The sequence below is a fragment of the Astyanax mexicanus genome, chromosome 6 (assembly GCF_023375975.1).
Source record: "Astyanax mexicanus isolate ESR-SI-001 chromosome 6, AstMex3_surface, whole genome shotgun sequence".
NCBI lineage: Eukaryota > Metazoa > Chordata > Actinopteri > Characiformes > Acestrorhamphidae > Astyanax > Astyanax mexicanus.
The window spans coordinates 24,595,038-24,616,278 of NC_064413.1; the positions used below are offsets into that span (position 1 = coordinate 24,595,038).

The 21,241-nt window shown below is 37.0% G+C and overlaps 1 protein-coding gene across 1 annotated transcript in view; it reads left to right on the plus strand.

Moving 5' to 3' along the window:
* acvr2ba (activin A receptor type 2Ba) overlaps nt 1-21,241 on the plus strand; it is a 77,219-nt gene that overhangs the window by 54,731 nt on the left and 1,247 nt on the right. Inside the window, exons 2-10 of the mRNA XM_022673874.2 lie at nt 5,129-5,336; nt 10,497-10,603; nt 12,297-12,445; nt 13,548-13,691; nt 13,823-13,966; nt 15,320-15,468; nt 15,600-15,714; nt 16,732-16,870; nt 21,005-21,135. Coding sequence (XP_022529595.1) covers nt 5,129-5,336; nt 10,497-10,603; nt 12,297-12,445; nt 13,548-13,691; nt 13,823-13,966; nt 15,320-15,468; nt 15,600-15,714; nt 16,732-16,870; nt 21,005-21,135 — 1,286 coding nt within the window. The remainder of the gene's footprint in view (nt 1-5,128; nt 5,337-10,496; nt 10,604-12,296; nt 12,446-13,547; nt 13,692-13,822; nt 13,967-15,319; nt 15,469-15,599; nt 15,715-16,731; nt 16,871-21,004; nt 21,136-21,241) is intronic.

The window sequence follows — 21,241 nt, forward strand, 5'->3', positions numbered from 1 at the left end:
ATGCCAAGATGCATGAAAACTGTAATTAAAAAACAGGGTTCCACCAAAAATTGATTTCTGAACTCTTAAAACTTTATGAATATGAAATTGTTTTCTTTGCAATATATGAGGTCTTTTTTTCTGTAAATAAATGCTCTAAATGACAATATTTTTATTTGGAATTTGGGAGTAATGTTGTCTGTAGTTTATAGAATAAAACAACAATGTTCATTTTACTCAAACATATACCTATAAATAGCAAAATCAGAGAAAATGATTCAGAAACTGAAGTGGTTTCTTTAATTTTTCCCAGAGCTGTATACAGTATATTGTTACAGAAATTATTGCAATAAACAATATTATTGATATTTTAGGACCATTAAATGCCACTGACATAATGATAATAGAATAGCGTAGCAAAACAATTAAACCCTTTTAACGACAACAAATTGGTAATTTATCGTATTTTGGGAAATATACATGTTTTTCTTCACCTACTGCAATCTATATTGCGTTGGTCATTACGTGACTGGCTAAAATACTGTTCACTGTCATATATATATATATATATATAATATGTATATAAAAATACAAATAAACACAATAAACAACATGTAAGATAAGTTGCCTAAATACAACAAAATTTTGTTGAATTGCTCTCCTCTATTCTGGATAAACGCATTATTATTAATTTTATATTTTATTTTTTTATTTTATTTTTTTATGTTTTAGTAAAGCAGGATCATCCCTATAGCCACCTTCTCTGTCCAGGCATCTTCATTATCCTGATTTGTGATATGTGGTGACACAGAAACATGCCCGAGTCTCTCCTAAAGGACGTCACCTCTAGCACACAGTCCTCCCGGTCACCCTTGAGCTTTGCTTTCTGATACGCAGCCTCGCTCGTGAGGGTGACGCAACCCCCTGTCGTCGTGCTGGGACTGGCTCTGCAGCGTTAGCGTACGTGCTATCCTGGGTCATTCACTTCATTATAGATAGGCCACGCTGGCCTCCTATAGACTGCCTTCCTCTGAGACTTCAGCTTTGAGTGATGCTTTGAGGACACCTCAGTCCCACTATCACACCTCTGTGAGAAAGAACAGGAGCCTGACAGAACCTTACAATAGGACTGGGCTATATGGAATAAGTGTAATATCATTATAGGTCAAGAAAATATATTATATGCCACTGTGCTTATTTTTGTCTGACATTTGACATGCAAGCGCACGTAAAAAAAAAAAAAAAAAAAAGTACCATCAAATCTCAGATTTTTTTTTTCAAACATACAGTAAAGGCCAAAAGTTTGGACACACCTTCTCTTTTTCAATGCGTTTTCTTTATTTTCATGACTATTTACATTGTAGATTCTCACTGAATGCATCAATATTATGAATAAACACATGTGGAGTTATGTACTTAACAAATAAGGTGAAATAATAAAAAAATATATAGATATATATTCTAGTTTCTTCTAAATAGACACACTTTGCTGTGATTTGCTCTGACAATCTTGGCATCATTCTCTCAATGAGCTTCAAGAGGTGGTCACCTGAAATGGTTTTCCAACAGTCTTGAAGGAGTTCTCAGAGGTGTTTAGCACTTGTTGGCTCCTTTGCCTTCACTTTGCGGTCCAGCTCACCCCAAACCATCTGGATTGGGTTCAGGTCCGGTGACTGTGGAGGACAGGTCATTTTTTGTTAAGTACATAAAACTCCACATGTGTTCATTCATAGTTTTGATGCCAGTGAGAATCTACAATGTAAATAGTCATGAAAATAAAGAAAACGCATTGAATGAGAAGGTGTGTCCAAACTTTTGGCCTGTATTTTAACTCTGCACTGTAGTAAATTAACTAGTATTATTTTAACAATCTTTATAATTGGGCAAATCCTAATCTGTTTAACCTCTGATCTGTGTTCCATGATTAAATCTGCCTTTATCATGGCACTATCAGTCCAATCATTTTCATAAAGGTATAATATGATGATGATTAATGCTAAAAATGAAATGGCTTGTTTTAATCAGCTTTGGATTTAATACAGCATTACAATTTCTTTCTGAATGTATTCTATGTACATTGCACAGGTTTTAGGCACCTATGAAGATTAAAATTAAACTATGACTTATCTATGTAGTAAATGTTTCTTTATTAGTTCAGTAAAACACTAATATTAGAGTAATAAAATAGAAAACATGGATGTCTAGCATTAGTTATTAAACAGTGCCTGGTTTGATAAATCAGTGTTTAAGGCTGTTAATTCAGGTGAGCTGCTTATGGAATTGACTTGCTGTATCCAGCAGAAGTCCGGAATAAAGCCTTGTTCACCAAACTAGATCAACCTAGCTTTATCAAAAATGTTTTTGCACTTTTTTTTTTTTCCTCAAGCCAAACCATTCTCCTCCCTGAGAGAAATTGGTTTTAAATAGTATCACTGGTGTATCTCCTCCGTCTTTGCTGTTTTTTACTTTTAAACACAGTGTAAATCTGGCATTTGTTCTCTACAGTGTATTAGAATTTCATTATAAGTGAATGAGAAGAATGCTCCAAAATGAATCGGATTAAAATCTTTACTTGACTTCCATTAAAAGTTAAGAAGTCTTGGTTTGTTTTATTGTTCTCCCATTGATATTTTGGACATATAGTATTTATATGGATGTGAATCTACAGCTCTGGAAAAAAATTAAACCACTTAAAAATAATGATTTTATTCCACCAAATATTGATTTCTGAACTCTTAAAACTTTATGAATATGAAATTGTATTGTTTGCATTATTTGAGATCTGAAAGCTCTGCATCTTTTTCTTTTAATTCTGCTAATTCTGATTTTTTTTGCAAATAAATGCTCTAAATAACGTTATTTTTATTGGGGTTTTTTATATATATAGTTTATAGAATAAAACCCCAATGTTCATTTTACTTAAACATATACCTATAAATAGCAGAATCTGCACTGAGTCAGTGCAGAGTGAAAGCAGCAGCAGCAGCAGTGTCACTTTAGCAGTTGAGGTTCTGTTTGTAGAGAGCATTAAGTGTTTGGAAAAAGAAAGAGCTTTTTAAGAGGAGGGGCGCAGCTCTGGCACGGTTCCCAGCTCACGGTAGAAGTGGCCTGCTCACAGAATTTTAATTGAGCTGAGTGTAAGATTTACACACATTCTGAATTGTGAGATTAAGGTCAGCTTGACCCAGACTTTCTTTTGCTTTGGCTTGCATCACAAAATCGGCCCAACCGCTTCCAGACCTGTTCTCAAAGCCAGATCTTGAGACTTTACTACAAGTGCGACGCTGGGTGTGATTTTCTCTCCGCTCCGCCTCTGCTCGGCCCTCCGTGGCCCCGCTGTATTATGTAGTTTGTGGGGTTACTGTGGGTCTGTTCACATGATCACACAGTTATTTAGCCTTTAATAATGTTCTCAGCTTTCATTCCAGCGGTTTCTGAAATGCTGTTTTGGCAAAACAAGGAACCAGAGCTTCCTCTATCATGATTGGATGGAGGTCTTGTGTTGCTCATCTCTGACACATAGCCAAATGCAGGCTGTGGCACGGAATGGTTTTGCCTGAGAGCGAGCGCTAGTTCTGAGAAACTGACGGGTTGTGTGAAACTGAGTGGCCTGGAAATCCTAGATTTTTGGAGAAATATGTGTCAGATCTGAGACTGTTTGCAGCAGCTGAACAGTTAGCACAGATTTGAGTAAATTGGGTCCATTATAACCTTGTAGAGCAGTGGTTCTCAAAGCTTTTAGAAGTACCGACCTATAGGGTATTTCACAAGGACACATGTTAATTATGTAGTCTGCTTTCTTGCAGTCTGAGAGTTAGAATGGTAAATTGTTTGATTGATTATTGTTTCTGGTTAATACAGTTAGGGGTGTGCCGTATCATATCGTATGTGATAATATTGGCAACAATTTTAATATCATGAACAATATTATACCCTGAAATATTGTGCCATATTACCCACTTCTAATCATCATATCAGGGTTCTACTTTTTTGCCGTTTTTAGCAAAAGAAAAATTCACACTGTTCTCATTTCCTATTATATATCTACCAGTATCTATCTGTCCAGTATCATTTACTTTACTTTAATCCTGGATATATGGATATATTTGGAGTGCATTATTATTAGTATCATGACATTCTGGATCATAGACTTTTGTTACAAATCTGATAAAATTCTTTTTTTTTTTAATATCTCAGTTAGCCATATCATATTGCATATCATATTGCATATATGCAACAATAAAATTCTAAATAATTCTTCTAATTCAGTGTTTCGTATCGTAAGTATCGTTATCGTGAAAAAAACATGAAATACCGTGATATCATTTTAAAGCCATATAGCCAGTAACAGGTAAAATACTAAACACAAACAAACATAATGTTAGGAAATTTAAGGTGGAGACTTTGTAGATTTCAGTCCTTAATAATTAATGCAAGTAAAAAATAAGATTATTTTTTTTAGTTGCTCTTTGTGTAGCTTTTTTTTTTCTCATGATGAGTCTAAAAATGACCTGGACTAAATGTTTTTTTTACATTGACATTTCTCCAGTAAGGTGTTTGTTTAACATTGATACGTATCTTTGTGTCTTTAATTGTAGTTTTAGATGGTAATTATTGTAAAAATGTGTAAATGTTGATTACTATGAACTGTTCTGACTCAAATTGTCATATCCTTAAATCAGTTAAACAGGACAAATTCTACAGTATTTGTAACAGAATTTGTTATTGGGTCAGTGGTCTTTAAGCATTAATAATGTATTCAATATGCTTAAAAAAAAGTATTAAGTCCATTTGATTAGAAAATGTATCACAATTCGACTAGGCCCTTAACAATTTTGGTGGTGCTAAATATTGTTCCATAAATTATTGCGTTAAACAATATTATAAATATTTTAGGACCATTAAATGCCAGTGACATAATGATAATATAATAGCATAGCAAGAGACTTCAAACTTGCTAAGAATCCAAGGAAGCTCTGTCCCAGGGAATCAAGAAAGGAATCATGATTTTTAGCTACTAAAGATTGGTGTCACAAAGTTGATATATTTTTAGAGTCACATAGTATTCTCCATTTTCCAAGACTTTCCACACAGAGCAGTTGTGAGTCTGAGCACCACTGACCTACATTTTGTTTGTGTGTTTGTGTAGGACCCAGCCATGGAGAGGTGGAGACACGCGAGTGTTTGTACTACAACATCAACTGGGAGATTGAGAAGACCAACCAGAGCGGAGTGGAGCGCTGCGAGGGCGAGAAGGACAAACGCTCACACTGCTACGCTTCCTGGCGCAACAACTCGGGTACCATCGAACTGGTGAAGAAAGGATGCTGGCTGGACGACTTCAACTGCTATGACAGGTCGGACACAGCCACACACACACACACTGCTTTGTTTCTTAGGCGATTTGAAATGTTTTAAATTTTATGATTGAGAATTTATCTGTTTCATCATCTGATCATTTATCTGTTTGAGATCATCTTTTCAGCAAGATATTCTTCTAAAATGACCCTGCCCCCCAAGGCTTAACAACTGTATTGTGTTTGAAAGTTAAAAACGTTAAAAAACATCATTGAGTCGTTTCAGCTAAGATTTAAGTAGAGCTACTTTTTTTAAGTAGAGCTACTTTTTTTTTTTTGCACTGTACTCACTGCTGACCTACTTTTGTGACTACCTGTACACTGGTAGAACTGGCAGAAGAAAAGATTTCCAGAAATGTGCCATTAAATTTGAAATCATTCAAGGGTATTGTTTCCACCGTAGTCTGAGTACAACAAACATACCCTGAAGTGCTGATATTAGTGTAACGGTTAAATGTTATAAAGAGTTTGTAATAGGGCTGCAACAATCAGTCAGTATCATTGACCGTATTGATTATAAAAATATGACTAATTTGTTTTAGTACCTGCACACAGTGCTGAGGGACAGAAGTGCAACGGGAGAGGGGTAAAGGGCTCACTCACACAGTTTACACTCAGCTTGGTCTGTGTCTCCAAAAGTGCCCAAACACAACAAACTACATATTTAGTCTTTAGGTTTTGCAAAAGAGGTTTTTCAATTTGGTAAAATCAAAGTAACTCATAATTTTGAAGTGGTTTTCCTAGAGCTGTATGTATTGACAGACATAATGTATAAGCAGTGGCAGATACTACTACTACAAAAAACTGCATAATTATGCCAAGTACAGTAATTATTAAACTAAAGTAATGTACAGTTGGGTCAGCTGTATAAGTACTTATAATATTCCGTAAAAATATATTGTTGATTTAGTAAGCAGATTTATCATGACACGATATATCATACCATCATATTGGCCAGCTCTTTGACACAACCTAAAAAGAAATTGCCATTTAAGTTGTCATTGAATATTACAATGGCAATAATGAAAGTGGTAATAACGGAAAAGTTTTTTGCAGATCAGTGAAGATATATATTTTACAGTGTAAATTTCAAAAGTTTCAAAAGTTATTTAGAAAAAATGTAATGCTTTTATATGAAGAATCCTGTTAATAGATAGTTGTATTTATGATATAATTGATATTGCTACCCCTACATGACTTAACAAGATCTTAACAAAAGCCTTCTATTGTTTTAAAGAACACATAGTTCCCAGTTATACAGGTCAACAGCACTGGTGAATGAATCCGCTGGGATATAGAAGGTAGCGGATCGTCTCCCAGTGCACATTTCTGTGCTTTATGTATTATGGTACTCCACTGCAACAACAAAATGAAAGATTTCTAGTTTATGTTGTGAAATTGGTCATATAAACAGGAACGACTTCTTCATAACGCCTAATGCTCCGCTCCGAAGAGCTCCTCACCCTGGGAGTATTGGCGAAACAGTTTCCCCTGCAGTTGTAATACTGTGAAAGTGGGCCAGTCACCAAAACTGCTGCTTAAAAAAGATTACTAAAGCAATCCCAGGTTGCCTAATCTTTAGGGCATCAGTCTCTGTGTTGGATTATGCTGCTCGTACAGAGGTTTGTGCTGTGAGAAAGCAGCGCTGTCTGTCCGCCGTGGTGTGGGCTGTCCGTGGATAAGCGCACACCTCCAGGGTATTAAAGCACACTGGTGAAGGTGGAGATGGAGCTGCACAGTACTCTGATTTTTTTCAGCCTTATCTATTGCCTTCATTTTAGAGCTCGATTTCTATTCATAGTCATCGCATTTCTTCATTCGGATGTAGAATCAATGTCAGTACCTGGATTGAAAATGATGAAGGGGGATTAGAGTGTAGTGTAGCAAAGAGCAGCTTAATTCATAAGTATTGAACAGAATTCTCAGCGGCTGAATCGAATATTATTTGAGGATCCTTTTTTTTTTGTTATTATTATTATTTTTATTTTTGAACAGATTTCTTGTAATTGATTCTTGTGACTTTACGCAGACACACTTGCACATAAATCTGTTCTAGTTTAGCATATCATCGCTGTCCTATGAAAAACAATTATCTCCAATTTTGTCGATTTTTAGTTTACTACATAATTTGAACAAAATGTCCCTTACACTGTGCCAACGGGCCAATAGAAATTCTCCCAAACCACCTGAAATAAACTCTTTTTACATTGACTTCCATTAAAATTCTATTCCATTCTCTCTCCTGTAAAGTTGCTATTTTGGAGATAAGTGCTTTTATTGGACAGTGGCGATATATTCCTTTTGGAATAAACTACATTAATAATAAATCACATCATAAATATTGTATTTTTAATTTGTTTTAAAAAGGGTTTGGGTGATATTTGAGAAGTAAAATAAAGTTTATAGTTTTTTTATAAAGTGTGCAATAACTCTTTAAACAAAATTAGGCAGGTGCATAAATTTGGGCACCCCAACAGAAAAATTACATCAATATTTAGTAGATCCTCCTTTTGCAGAAATAAGAGACTCTAAACACTTAATTTTGTTTAAAGAATTATTATTATATATGGCATATTCTGCCGAATTTTTGTCCCCAGGAAATTACATGTATATATGTTCACACAAAATAACTTTAAAATACACTTTATTATTAAGCATATTATTAAACAGTAAGCATAGTATGTAACTAAAAAAAAAACTGCTTCGAACACTGAAAAAAATAGCATTTGTTACCCGTCCCCACTCTCTAACTATGAACTTTACCATGGAATATAATTATTAAAATCCTTCAGAGATTATACTATACAGTATGATATGAAAAGTGCCTTTTTTATTCATTATAAAAATGTAAAATGTTTATTACTTGAATACACATTTAGATATTTACTGTTTAAATATCCAGCGTGTTTGGTCTTACAAATAAATACTGGTATTTGTAAAATTTTCTTTATTAAGCTTTTTATCATATTTTATTATACATTGCCATTCCTCTGAAGCATATTGAGATGTAATTTATTTATTTATTTATTTATTTTATTTTATTTTTTTTTAATATATCACCTAGCCCTAGTGTGAGTTCATGGCATTTTCATCTCTGTTAATGATGTGCATAAAAGCAGCTTGTATCTCCTGCTGGGGAAACTTCAATATTATGATACTGTCAGGGGATGTCAGAAATTGTTCTCTGATTGTGTCAGCCTCTGGGGATCCCCCAGCAAAAAAATTACTCCTCAATAGACCATTCAGTTATTTATGCCCTGCAATAATCATTTATTCCTCTTCAGTATAAGACAATAAAATAGTAGCTTATTCTTAAAATAAAATATTGTGAATGTTGAATTAAAGCAAGTAACCCAGCCCTTTTACAATAACCACACCTTTTTGAATAGAGCTAAATAACGGTTTAAAAAACGAATTCTGTGGGGATATACAAAATACAATATAAGCAGAGGTTACACTATCTGTTGCATTTAAATAAAGGAGGTAGAATAACAGTATATTGAAAAAAAACGTGATTGAAAATTGTCTGTTTTGCCATTGAAACCTATGGGGATGGGTGGGGTTACACAGCTTTCTGCAACCGAACAGCAGGGGGCGCCCAAGCTGTGGTGGCTTCACTTCTGAGAGACGATGCTCTGTCCAGCTATATACAGTCACTAACTTAAATTCAGAGCTCAGCGCACATTAATGATGAGGAACTCTCTGAATTCAATTCCTGTTTTCACCTCTGCTTATTGAACTAAATAGTGTCTCCCTATATAGTGCAACACTGATGAGGGAGTAGGGAGCCATTTCAGACACAGCTTTATCCCCTAACTGATCCCTCTGAGGGGTGAACGGTCTCCTTCGGGCAATTCGGCTCACCTCTTGCTCCCCTGCAACGAGGGCAAAGGCCTGCGCTCGGTCCCGGCCTTACAAATAGAGCAGTGCTGAATAACGGGCTGTGTGCCACAGAGCGCTGACTGAGCATTAGTCAGGGTGTGCCCCATCAGCAGAATCATCACACTAGTGCTAGATCTCTCCCTCTTGTCCCCACTGCTGAGGTCAGTAGTGCACTCCTGCCGTGCCCGCTCAGCGGCCATTCTTCTGCTTCATTCTGCAGAGGGGAGGCTGGTTCATTCTCTTTGTGTTCGTACAGTCAGTGATATCAAAATCTCTGCTTACTACAGGCCAGAAACTATTACGCAAGAAAAAAACTGATCAAAACACATTAAGAGTTAACAGTGAACGAGCCAAAACATGGGATAATGATTGTGGTCAGCAGAGGTGGGCGATATAGCTATGAAATAATATTACAATATTTTACGGTATCTTTTTATATATATATATATATATATATTTTTTTTTTTGCAATACAGATGTTCTTGAAGATATGAACAAAAACACACAAATCCTATTAATATTAGGAAAGCAGTGCAGTACCCAATGCATCAATAAGTGTCTCTATACACACACAAAGTGGACTGTGACAAATGAAGATATGTTACTTCAGACTAAATGAGCAAAGACTGCATAATTTCACACAGTATATTTAAAAGATTCAAAACAGTGTACTGAGGCATAAAATGCTCTTAAAATGGCAAGTATTGTTTATTACAACAATGTATTGTCATTAAAAAGCCATTATCTTGACAGGTCTACTCCGGCTGTGAAGCATGGGGGTGGCTGTCTCATATTTTGGGGATGTTTTTTTGTCAGTGGGGACTGGAGCAAATTGCAAAGAGAGACTGAAAAAACAATCTGCTATAATTTCCTTACAACTACAAGCTTTACTCTCAGCAACTTCACCTTTCACCAGGATTGTAATTTCAAGTGTATGAATGGTAGAACAGCCGAAAGGTAATTAACCAACAGTGACCAAGTCAAAGATCTCAATCCATCTGAGAATCAATATTTGTGCTACAAAATTGTTGTCCTCAAGAATCATCCAATTAAACAGTGAGAATCTGGTGAAAACTCGGCCCACAGATTTAAACAGATACTGCAGCAAATTAAATTTCTTTCCAAAAAAACAAATCTAAAGCTGATAAATATTGAACGATGCAAAAAAGCAGTCGATTTTAAAAGAACATGAACACACAGCAAGGCTGTATGTGTATGCACGTTAAACATGCCTTCTCAGTTAACTTACAGGTCTTTGTTTCTTCTCTCATCCCCTAGGCAAGAGTGTGTGGCCACTGAGGAGAACCCACAGGTGTTCTTCTGCTGCTGTGAGGGCAGCTTCTGTAACGAGAGGTTCACACACTTACCTGATGTTAGTGGACCAGGTGAGTGAACTATTGCTTTCCTTAACATGGTCTGCCTATTCTATATTTTAATAGTGAATGTATGATGATGACTAATATATTGTGAGCTGAATTTGTATGCAAATACCAGCATTGTTAGTATACCCAACTTTTAGTATTTAGATAAAATTATAATACAAAACATATTGCACAAAAAGCATTGACAGAAAAACACTGTTTTTTTTTCGCACTATAAGGCGCACTTAAAATCCTTTAATTTTCCCAAAAATTGTCAGTGCCCTTTTCAAGTCAGGTTGTAAGCAGCAGTAAAGCCTCTCCGCTGAAGTACAGCGTTATACAGGAGTTTCTGTGAAGTTTCTTCAGCACCGAGACTGGAGCAGCATTAGCATTAGCTGCTAACCACTATTTCCCTGTTCGGAGGTGACAATTATCGGCCTATAACCTGCTGTAGCATTAGCATTCGGTGTTCAGAGGTGAATATATGGGAGTGTAGCCTGCACTTTTTCCATGTTAAAACAAGGTACATGTAACGTAGATAGCTAATATTGCCCTGGCTTACCAGAGCACTCAGGATTCCTCAATGTAGCACTGTTAGGTGGCATTAGCTGCTAACCACTAATGCTCCAGCTTTAGTACTGGAGAAATTTGGCAATCTAAGCTTATTGGAAATATATAGAAGCGCTTTACTCACCCAAATAAACAGTTGTCAGGAGAGAAATCTGTGTAGATTAACATGCAGTGTTTGACCTAAAAAAAATATATATATATATAGCCACCTGGCAAATTCTTACCACGTTTTTAGCACATATGCTTTTCTACCTTTAATTATCATTATCATTATAATATTTATATGTGTTTCTGTAGTTTGAATTAAAGTGTAGGACTAGTACTTGTGATAGCAAATTAAGCACTAATTACTTTAAACTACTGAAGTATAAAATTTTAGTCTAAAATATAAAAAAATTGTGATATTTGATACAGGCTGCTTATTATGCCTTAAAATTCATGTCGTATCAGCCTCAAAATTCCTGCTGTGGTCAAGCCTCACAGTTACCGCATTAACATACGAATAGAACTCAATCATAGTAATTTCCTTTTCCTTTAAAAGACTGAATCACAAATCTGGGCTAGAAATGTTCAGCTCATTCAGCAGGTGTATGCTGGACAGAATACACCCCATACCTTCATATTTCACTATTGATTTTACCTGTGACATGCTTTGCTGAGCCACGTTTGATATGGAACCTTGTAAATATTAGATGTTCCTCGGCTTTTAAAGCACTACATCGCTAAAGTGGCGGTTCACGGTCACAGCTGAATGCGTTTAGATTGGAAATCCAGTGAATGGGAATACACACTGCTACACACGAGCTGGCTTGTTCCTTATTAACAGACTCGAGATGAATTATTTGGGTAAATATGTGGTATTCCTCTTTCACGAGAATGGTGTGAGTGTTCTATAGCTTACTGTGAGCCGCCCCCTGGCTGGCATGCTGCTCTCTGGACTCTGTAGTGCCAGCAATGTCCTTGCCAGTTTTAACGAGGCGAGGGTTTATGTGTGTTTATCAGCCCTCGTACAACCGGCACACACTCTCTCTGTGGGGGTTAATCCATAGCATTAGCTCTCATCAGTGTACTCACTCACACTCACACACTCTCACTCTCTCTCTCTCTCTCTCTCCCTCCCTCCTTTTTCCACATGGTGTCTTCTCAGTTATCGAGCCCCCTTCCCCTGCTCTCTCTGTGCTGAACGTGTTGGTCTACTCCCTGATGCCCATCACCATGCTCTCCATGGCGCTGCTGCTGGCGTTCTGGATGTACCGCCACCGCAAGCCGCCCTACGGCCACGTGGACATCAATGAGGTTACACCACTATTTATATAACCCTTTCTGATTTGTTTTCCTCGGGTCTTATTGTCATTATTTACTGTCCTCTCTCTCACTCTCCCTGTGTCTTGCCTGTCCTGATTTTTTTAGTCTCTTTGCTAATGCATGTCTCCATCTAGTGGTTGTTACTCAAGTGGTACTACTCCAGCTATTATAGGTATATACGTGAATGCAGAATCACTGTATAGCATATATATATATATATATATATATATATATATATATATATAAAACCATTACCAAGGTAGCTCTGGTTTGTCTAGCTCCCACCATCTTGTCACATTAGATTCTCATGCTTTTTTTTTTTTTTTTTTTTTTTTTTTTTTTTAGTTTTCTACCTTAGTTCAACAGTTGCCAAAGCTACATAACACTACAAACAGATAAATAAGATCTGAAACACAATAATAAACCCTCCACATCCCTCCCGCTCTTTCTGATCCACCCTCCCCCTTTCCTGCACATACAGCTCTAGAAAAAATGAAGAGACCACTTCAGTTTCTGAATCAGTTTCTCTGATTTTGCTATTTATAGGTATAATGTTTGAGTAAGATGAACATTGTTGTTTTATTCTATAAACTACAGATACAATTTCTCCCAAATTCCAAATTAAAATATTGTTATTTAGAGCATTTAATTGCAGAAAATGAGAAATGGCTGAAATAACAAAAAAGATGCAGAGCTTTCAGACCTCAAATAATGCAAAGAAAATAAATTCATATTATAACGTTTTAAGAGTTTAGAAATCAATATTTGGTGGAATAAGCCTGTTTTTTAATCACAGTTTTAATGCATCTTGGCATGTTCTCCTCCACCAGTCTTACACACTGCTTTTGGATAACTTTATTCCACTCCTGGGGCAAAAATCCAAGCAGTTCAGTTTGGTTTGATGGCTGTGAGCATCCATCTTTCTGTTGATTATATTCCAGAGGAGTAAATTTGGTCAAATCAAAGAAACTCATCAAGAGGTCTCTTAACTTTTTTCCAGAGCTGTATGTTGCCTCAAATGCCGTGATTTATCTTGTTTGTCTTAATAATCACAGTTTAGTGTTTTGTCTAAACTCCTTTTCTCTTTAATCAGGATCCGGGTCCAACCCCTCCATCTCCCCTGGTAGGACTGAAACCCCTACAACTGCTGGAGATTAAAGCTAGGGGGCGCTTCGGCTGTGTGTGGAAGGCCCAGATGATGAATGAATATGTAGCTGTTAAGATCTTCCCTATTCAGGTTTGTGCCTGGATATTGTTTCCAGAAGGTTCTGTCTTAGTCGTAATACAAATAATGTTCTACATACATATAGATAGTGGAGGAGTAGTTTACATATGAACTTGAGGTATTTTTTTTTCTTTATGTTTCAGGACAAGCAGTCGTGGCAGAATGAGCGAGATATCTTCTCCACGCCAGGGATGAAACACGACAACCTGCTGCGGTACATCGCTGCTGAGAAACGAGGGGCCAGCCTGGAAATGGAGCTCTGGCTCATCACAGAGTTCCATGAGAGGGTCAGCAGACTAAGTTCATAACTGTTTTATGCTGCTGTTCCCTCTGGTGTCACTTTCATTCACTCTCATATTCTGTTTAAAAGGCCTTGTTTTATACATATTTGAACTCTTATAAATACAAAACCAGGTTCCTGGATTCATTGTACTAGTTACTAGTACTAAATATTGCATTTAAAATGACATTTTTTTTCCTCAGTTAATAAGTTATTAATAGTTCTTTATAATTAATTATGAAACTTTTTGTAATAATACTGCATTTTTAGTTTCATTGCCTGCTACTGGACACTACTACAGGGGCCAGTATTGCATTGAGTACAGGCCTTTGGAACCTGTATTAACATAATTCTCATAGGCCCTAACATAGAACCCTGTGCAACTTGACATTATACAGCATTATACAGTTTCTTTCATTTTACCAAATTGAAAACCTCTGGAATATAATCAAGAGGAAGATGGATGATCACAAGCCGTCAAACCAAACTGAACTGCTTGAATTTTTGCACCAGGAGTGGCATAAAGTTATCCAAAAGCAGTGTGTAAGACTGGTGGAGGAGAACATACCAAGATGCGTGAAAATTGTGATTAAAAACCAGGGTTATTCCACCAATATTGAGTTCTAAACTCTTAAAACTTTTTGAATATGAACTTGTTTTCTTTGCGTTACTTGAGGTCTGAAAGCTCTGCATCTTCTTTTGTTATTTTAGCCATTTCTCATTTTCTGCAAATAAATGCTGTGAATGACAATATTTTTATTTAGAATTTGGGAGAAATGTTGTCCGTCATTTATAGAATAAAACAATGTTAATTTTACTCAAACATATACCTATGAATAGCAAAAAAACTGAGAAACTGATTCAGAAACTGAAGTGGTCTCTTATTTTTTTCAGAGCTGTATGCTAATGCAAACAGTCACCAAATAAATCATAATCATTTCTGCATTGGGAATAATAACTGAAGCATAATCCTAGAGTGCACAGGGCTAACATGATTTAGGTGATTTACACAATGATAATTACATTACATTGCATTACAACAGGAAAGGGAAGGGAGTGAACTTTAATATCAATAAAATAAATTCACTATTGTGAAGTTTGGAATTGTTTCTTAAAATATGTTTTATTTGGCAGATGTACATTTCCTTATTTTATACAAGTATGTACAGATTTTCTATTCAATGTCAAAAAACCCAAAGTTTAGTTTATCATATTGATTGGCACATCTAAAAACTGCACTTTTTTTAAAGCTTCCAACAACTGTATTTGAAATGACATACTTGAATGCTGGTTCATAGTTTTAAAATACCCTGTTGTCTGCGTGCATCTGCTTCATGTGTTCTGTTCCTCTGTTCTTCAGGGCTCTCTGACTGATTATCTGAAGGGCAGTGTGGTGAGCTGGAATGACTTGTGCCACATTGCTGAAACTATGGCTTGTGGGCTGGCCTACCTCCATGAAGATGTACCACGGTACAAAGGAGAAGGCCCCAAACCTGCTATTGCTCACAGGTACCGTCAAGATAAATTCTGAACAGTTCAGGGCTGTTCCTCTGCTTACTAAAATTCACAACATGTCCCAGTACCTTTGTCCATATGGTGTAGTTTCATGTTCTCCATATATTTGCTCTGCTGATCTACAGGGACTTCAAAAGTAAAAATGTGATGCTGAAGAATGATCTGACTGCTGTCGTTGGTGACTTTGGGTTGGCGGTGAAGTTTGAGCCTGGGAAGCCCCCAGGAGACACACATGGCCAGGTAAGAATGTACACATGGGAAAAGTTATCAAATCACACTATTGCTTTTTTTTTTTTTTTTTTTTTTTTTTTACATTACATTACATTACATTTGGCAGAAGCTTTTTTCCAAAGCGACTTACAATAGTCAAGTACAAAAGTAATAGAAGTTAGAGATAAAACATTTTTTAGACAGGGCTTAAAGGAGGTCGAAGGGAAATAATGCGATAGAGAAGTGAAGGAGGGGAAGAAGGAAATGAGGTTAGATTAGGTTAGGTTTTTATTTTTATTTTTCATGGGGGGGAGCAAAAATTCTCAAAAAAGTGAAAAGATGATGAGTACTGTATTTTTCGTACTATGAAGGTGCACTAGATTATCTATTTTCATACAAAAAGTGCACCGGATTATAACACTATAAGGAACTTCTAGTTCAGCAGGTCTCATCACTGGGTGGTGGTGGGGGGTAGCTAACTAAATTAAGTTAATCTAAGCTAAGTAAACAAAACTGTATTAAAATAAAAGACTTTCTTTTAAAGTCTAATAAGTGCTGGAAGTTAATCAACTGAGTAAATCACTTCCGTTTATTTACAGTAAGCCTAGATTCACAAATTTCTAAAGCACTGAGGCTGGGGTATTAGCATTAGTGGGTAACTGCTAGCTGTTAGCTGCTGCCTGACAGTGCCTGACTACACCACACTAAAAAAACGCTGAGTGTTCCAGTAAACCAGGGCGATATTAGCCTGTGGTTCGTCCCACGTAGCTTGTTTTAACAGTGCTAGCCGGGGTAAGCAGCAGGTTACAGTCCGTTAATACTCACCTCTGAACAGGGAAATAGCGGTTAGCGGCTAATGCTATTGCTAGTCCAGCCCCAGTGCTGGAGAAACTTTACTGTATAATGCTGCACTTCAGCAGAGTGGCTTTACTGCTCCTTACAACCTGACTGGTAAAATGAATACACAAGGTGCACTGACTTTATTGAAGTATAATGTAGAATATAACTTTTTATTGATCAAGGTTATCTTTTTTACTCTTCTGTCAGGTTGGCACACGGAGGTACATGGCACCAGAGGTGCTAGAGGGAGCCATCAACTTCCAGAGGGATGCATTCCTGAGAATAGACATGTACGCCATGGGACTGGTGCTGTGGGAGCTGGTGTCCCGTTGTACAGCTGCTGATGGTGAGTACTGAGGCCTTCTTGGAGGACATTCAGGTTTTTCAGGTGCCAGATAAAATATATGGGTTAAAGTAAGATGCCTGTAGACCTGCAAGATTAGTGCAAGGTTACTTAGAATATAAAACATTTTTTTACTACATATTTGTAGCATTTTTGGAAATACAGATATATTAATTTGATTTATGTATTTAAATAACATGGACAGTGCGCATTAATCAGCATCATTATTTCATAATGTAAATGTGCTAGATTTACCCAAATGGACCATTTTCATTTGCAGTCCCTGGGCGGATTGATGGTATAAAAAGGATCAGTCTCATACAAAACACAGCTGAAGTAACTAATAAATCACAACATCATGTTGACAAATCTGTGTGCTCAATAACCATGACTACAGATTTCTGTAAAACAGTCCAACAGCTGGTAACCCTTTTACTTCAGCTGGGAGAGAATTCCTCTCATGTTATGCATGAAAGGATAAAGCAGTCTGGCCAAAAGCACTTTTCCTAAACAGTATAACCAACCCTTTACAATGGAGGAACTTACAATTGCCATTAAAAGCTCACATGATACTGCAGTAGGCCCAGACAATGTTCATTACCAGTTTTTAAAACACCTCCCTCATATTGCTCTATCGATGCTCCTAAATAGTATAAATGACATATGGACAACAGGCAAAATACCAACATCCTGGAAGGAGGCAAATATTATTCCTATCCCCAAACCCGGAAAGGACCACCAGGACCCAAACAATTATCGGCCCATAGCCCTGACAAGTTGCTTATGCAAAACTATTGAAAGGATGGTGAATCACAGACTTGTGTGGTTCCTGGAAAAAAACAACATTCTAAACAAGTTTCAAAGCGGCTTTAGAAGAGGAAGAAGCACAATAGACCATCTAGCCCGGATAGAAACGTACATCAGAGATGGCTTCCTTAACAAAAAACACGTAGTGGCGGTCTTCTTTGATCTTGAAAAAGCATATGATACCACATGGAAATATGGTATACTTAAGGATATGTTTCAAATGGGACTTCGTGGGCACCTGCCTATCTTCATTAAAAACTTCTTAATGGACAGAAATTTTAGAGTTAAGGTAAATGACACCTTTTCTGAACCTCACGTGCAAGAACTAGGTGTACCTCAAGGAAGTATTCTTTCAGTAACCCTCTTTAGCATCAAAATTAACAACATCACACAATCCATAGACCCGAGTATTCTGTGCTGCTTGTATGTAGATGATCTTTGTATCTGCAGCAGCAGCAGATATATGCCAACCCTGGAAAGGAAATTGCAACAGACCATTAACAACATACATAAATGGACAACAGAAAATGGATTTAAACTCTCCAAAACAAAGACAGTATGTAACCATTTTTGTCAGATAAGGTCACTTCACCCTGAACCAAACCTATTTCTAGATGGAGAATGCATCAAGGTAGAGAAGGAAACCAGGTTCCTAGGCCTGGTGATGGATAGCAAATTCTCCTTCATTCCTCACATTCAGCAACTAAAAAAGAAATGTCAGAAATCTCTCAACATAATAAAAATTCTGGCTAAAACAAGATGGGGAGCTGAATACTCATTGCTAAGGCATCTATTCAAGACAATAATCCAATCACAACTGGACTATGGCAGCTTTATCTATGGAGCAACTAGAAAATCCTATATAAACTCACTGAACACCATTATTCACCAAGGCCTGAGACTAGCCTTGGGGGCCTTCAGAACATCTCCAGTTAACAGCTTCTACGTAGAGTCAGACGAGCCTCCACCCCATCTCAGAAGACTACAACTGGCACTTCAATACACTATAAAACTTCAAGGAAATGATCGAAACCCAGCACATTCCTCCGTCTTCAACAACAATCTCTCAGACCTGTACGAAAGAAAACCAAACGTGATCAAGTCGTTAGGACTTCGAATCCAGCCAGAACTGGAAAAGCTGGCCATTGACATGACAACTTTGAAAAAAGTACACAATCCAATAGCCCCTTGGGAAATTATCCAACCAACAGTCATATTAAAACTAACCGGACACCAGAAATCAAACACCCACCCAAATGATTATAAAACTCAATTCTTTGACATTCAAAACATGTACCCTACCCACAAGACATTTACACTGATGGATCAAAAACGGAAACTCATGTAGCAGCAGCATTTTCAACCTCAAACTTTCACAAAAGCATTCGCCTACCAAGCCATAGTACCATCTTCACAGCTGAAGCATATGCACTGCTGCTTACATTGGAATACATCAAAAACTGCACACACCCCAACTTCAACCTCTGTTAAGACGGACAACCTTCAAACACAACTCAAGATCAGATCAAACAGTTTACACAAGATGCCGTATAGGCCACTCAAAAATAACACATGGACACCTTTTAACAAACACTGAAATACCATATTGTCAATCGTGTAACACCCCACTAACTATAAAACACATCCTCATCGACTGTTGATCCAGAACGCAGCACCACGTCTGGTCTTCAACCAGCCAAAACGGGCACATGTCACCCCGCTGCTCATTGAGCTCCATTGGCTACCAGTTGATGCTCGCATCAAATTCAAAGCTCTTACTATCGCCTACAAGGTGATGACAGAACAGGCTCCTTCCTACCTGCACTCGCTCCTGAAGGCTTGCGCTACCTCCCGCCCGCTGCGCTCCTCCAGTGAACGTCGCCTCGCTTTGCCAAACATTCACACAAAGCAATCCAGACTGTTCTCATACAGAGTTCCCCAATGGTGGAACAAACTACCTTCCACTACCAGATCAGGAGAATCTCTCACTATCTTTAAGAAACTCCTGAAGACAGAGCTCTTCAAAGAGCACTTACTCTCCTAACACCTCTAACAAACTAACTAATTCTAACCTCATTTCCTTCTTCCCCTCCTTCACTCCTCTATCCTATTATTCCCCTATGACCTCTTTTTATCCCTATCCAAAGATGTTTTACCTTTAAACTTATTTTACATTGTACTTGACTATTGTAAGTCGCTTTGGACAAAAGCGTCTGCCAAATGTAATGTAATGTAATGTAATGTAATGACTGTCCAGCCCATAACCATATAAGAAAATTGTACTATCAAGAACAGAACATAAAGGACCTTTTTGGGAAACACCCACCAGGGAAGATTTTAAAGTTTTTATCGGCTCTTAATCTTAAACATCTCATATGACACACGTAGAGGCCTATGTAATGTTTGAATCAACTGTGCGTTTATATCTACGCTTTTAAAACCAAGTGTATGCCACAAATAGCCTAATTTGTGCTGGAGTGGCAATAAAACCCCAACAACCAACCAACCAACCTAAACAGTATAGTGCAATCACTTCTTATAGATCACCTACTTGACCTATTTGTGGCTTTACACACACGTGCAAAAGACCAGTGCTGAATTTAAAAACATGACCAGGTTTTTCAGTTTGACTTAAAAAATTCTTACAATTTTATTACATTAATGGTGACGATGTGACTTATCTAGAATTTTCAAGGCTGGATTGTATATCATCTCAATCAGCTTAAGATTAGTGTTACATGTCTTGTTCTCACATAGTCTTTTAACAATACAATTAACAATGTCACTATAATGACATTTTGTTTAACCTAAGCATGGACTTCTCAATAGATCTCAATAGATAGTCAATAGAATTGATACGTTTGAACTGGCATGTTAAAAAAAGTATATGAATTTATACTTGCATCAAGTTAAAGGATTTTCTTATGTAGTAATGTGACAAGCTATGGAACTGCTAAAGGAAATCACACAAATGTAACAAGTTAAGGAATTCTGATTTGTAATTATGCAATTAGGAAAAATTACAGTATTATAAAGTTACTCAGGTTTCCTATGAACAGAAAATGAATAAGGATGTGAACAGTAAAGAATTACTGGTACGAAGGAGCTGTTATTACAGTGCTGAGCTGAGGGATCTGTTGAGAGATCAGATGAGTTACTTCAAATGTAAAGCGAGCCTACAGTACAGAGTTCAGCTGAAAAAACTAATACAGGATGAGGTCTTCTTATACAGTTATTCAGCATTTGAGTTTCAGATGGACGAGGTTCTGAAGCGCTGCTACAGGTACCATTGTTTCTGTGGTTCTAACATTGGTCTGCTTGGACTTTCAGGTCCTGTGGATGAGTATATGTTGCCCTTCGAAGAAGAAATTGGGCAGCACCCGTCCCTGGAGGACCTGCAGGATGTGGTAGTCCACAAAAAGCTGCGACCAGCATTGAAGGACTGCTGGTTAAAGCATATTGTAAGTACAGTGTACAGTGATTTCCTGATTTTATTCACCTTTTTTCAGTGTAAATAAAGAGTGTAGCTGATGTGTTATTTAAGATAGAACTTAAAATTAATCTCAG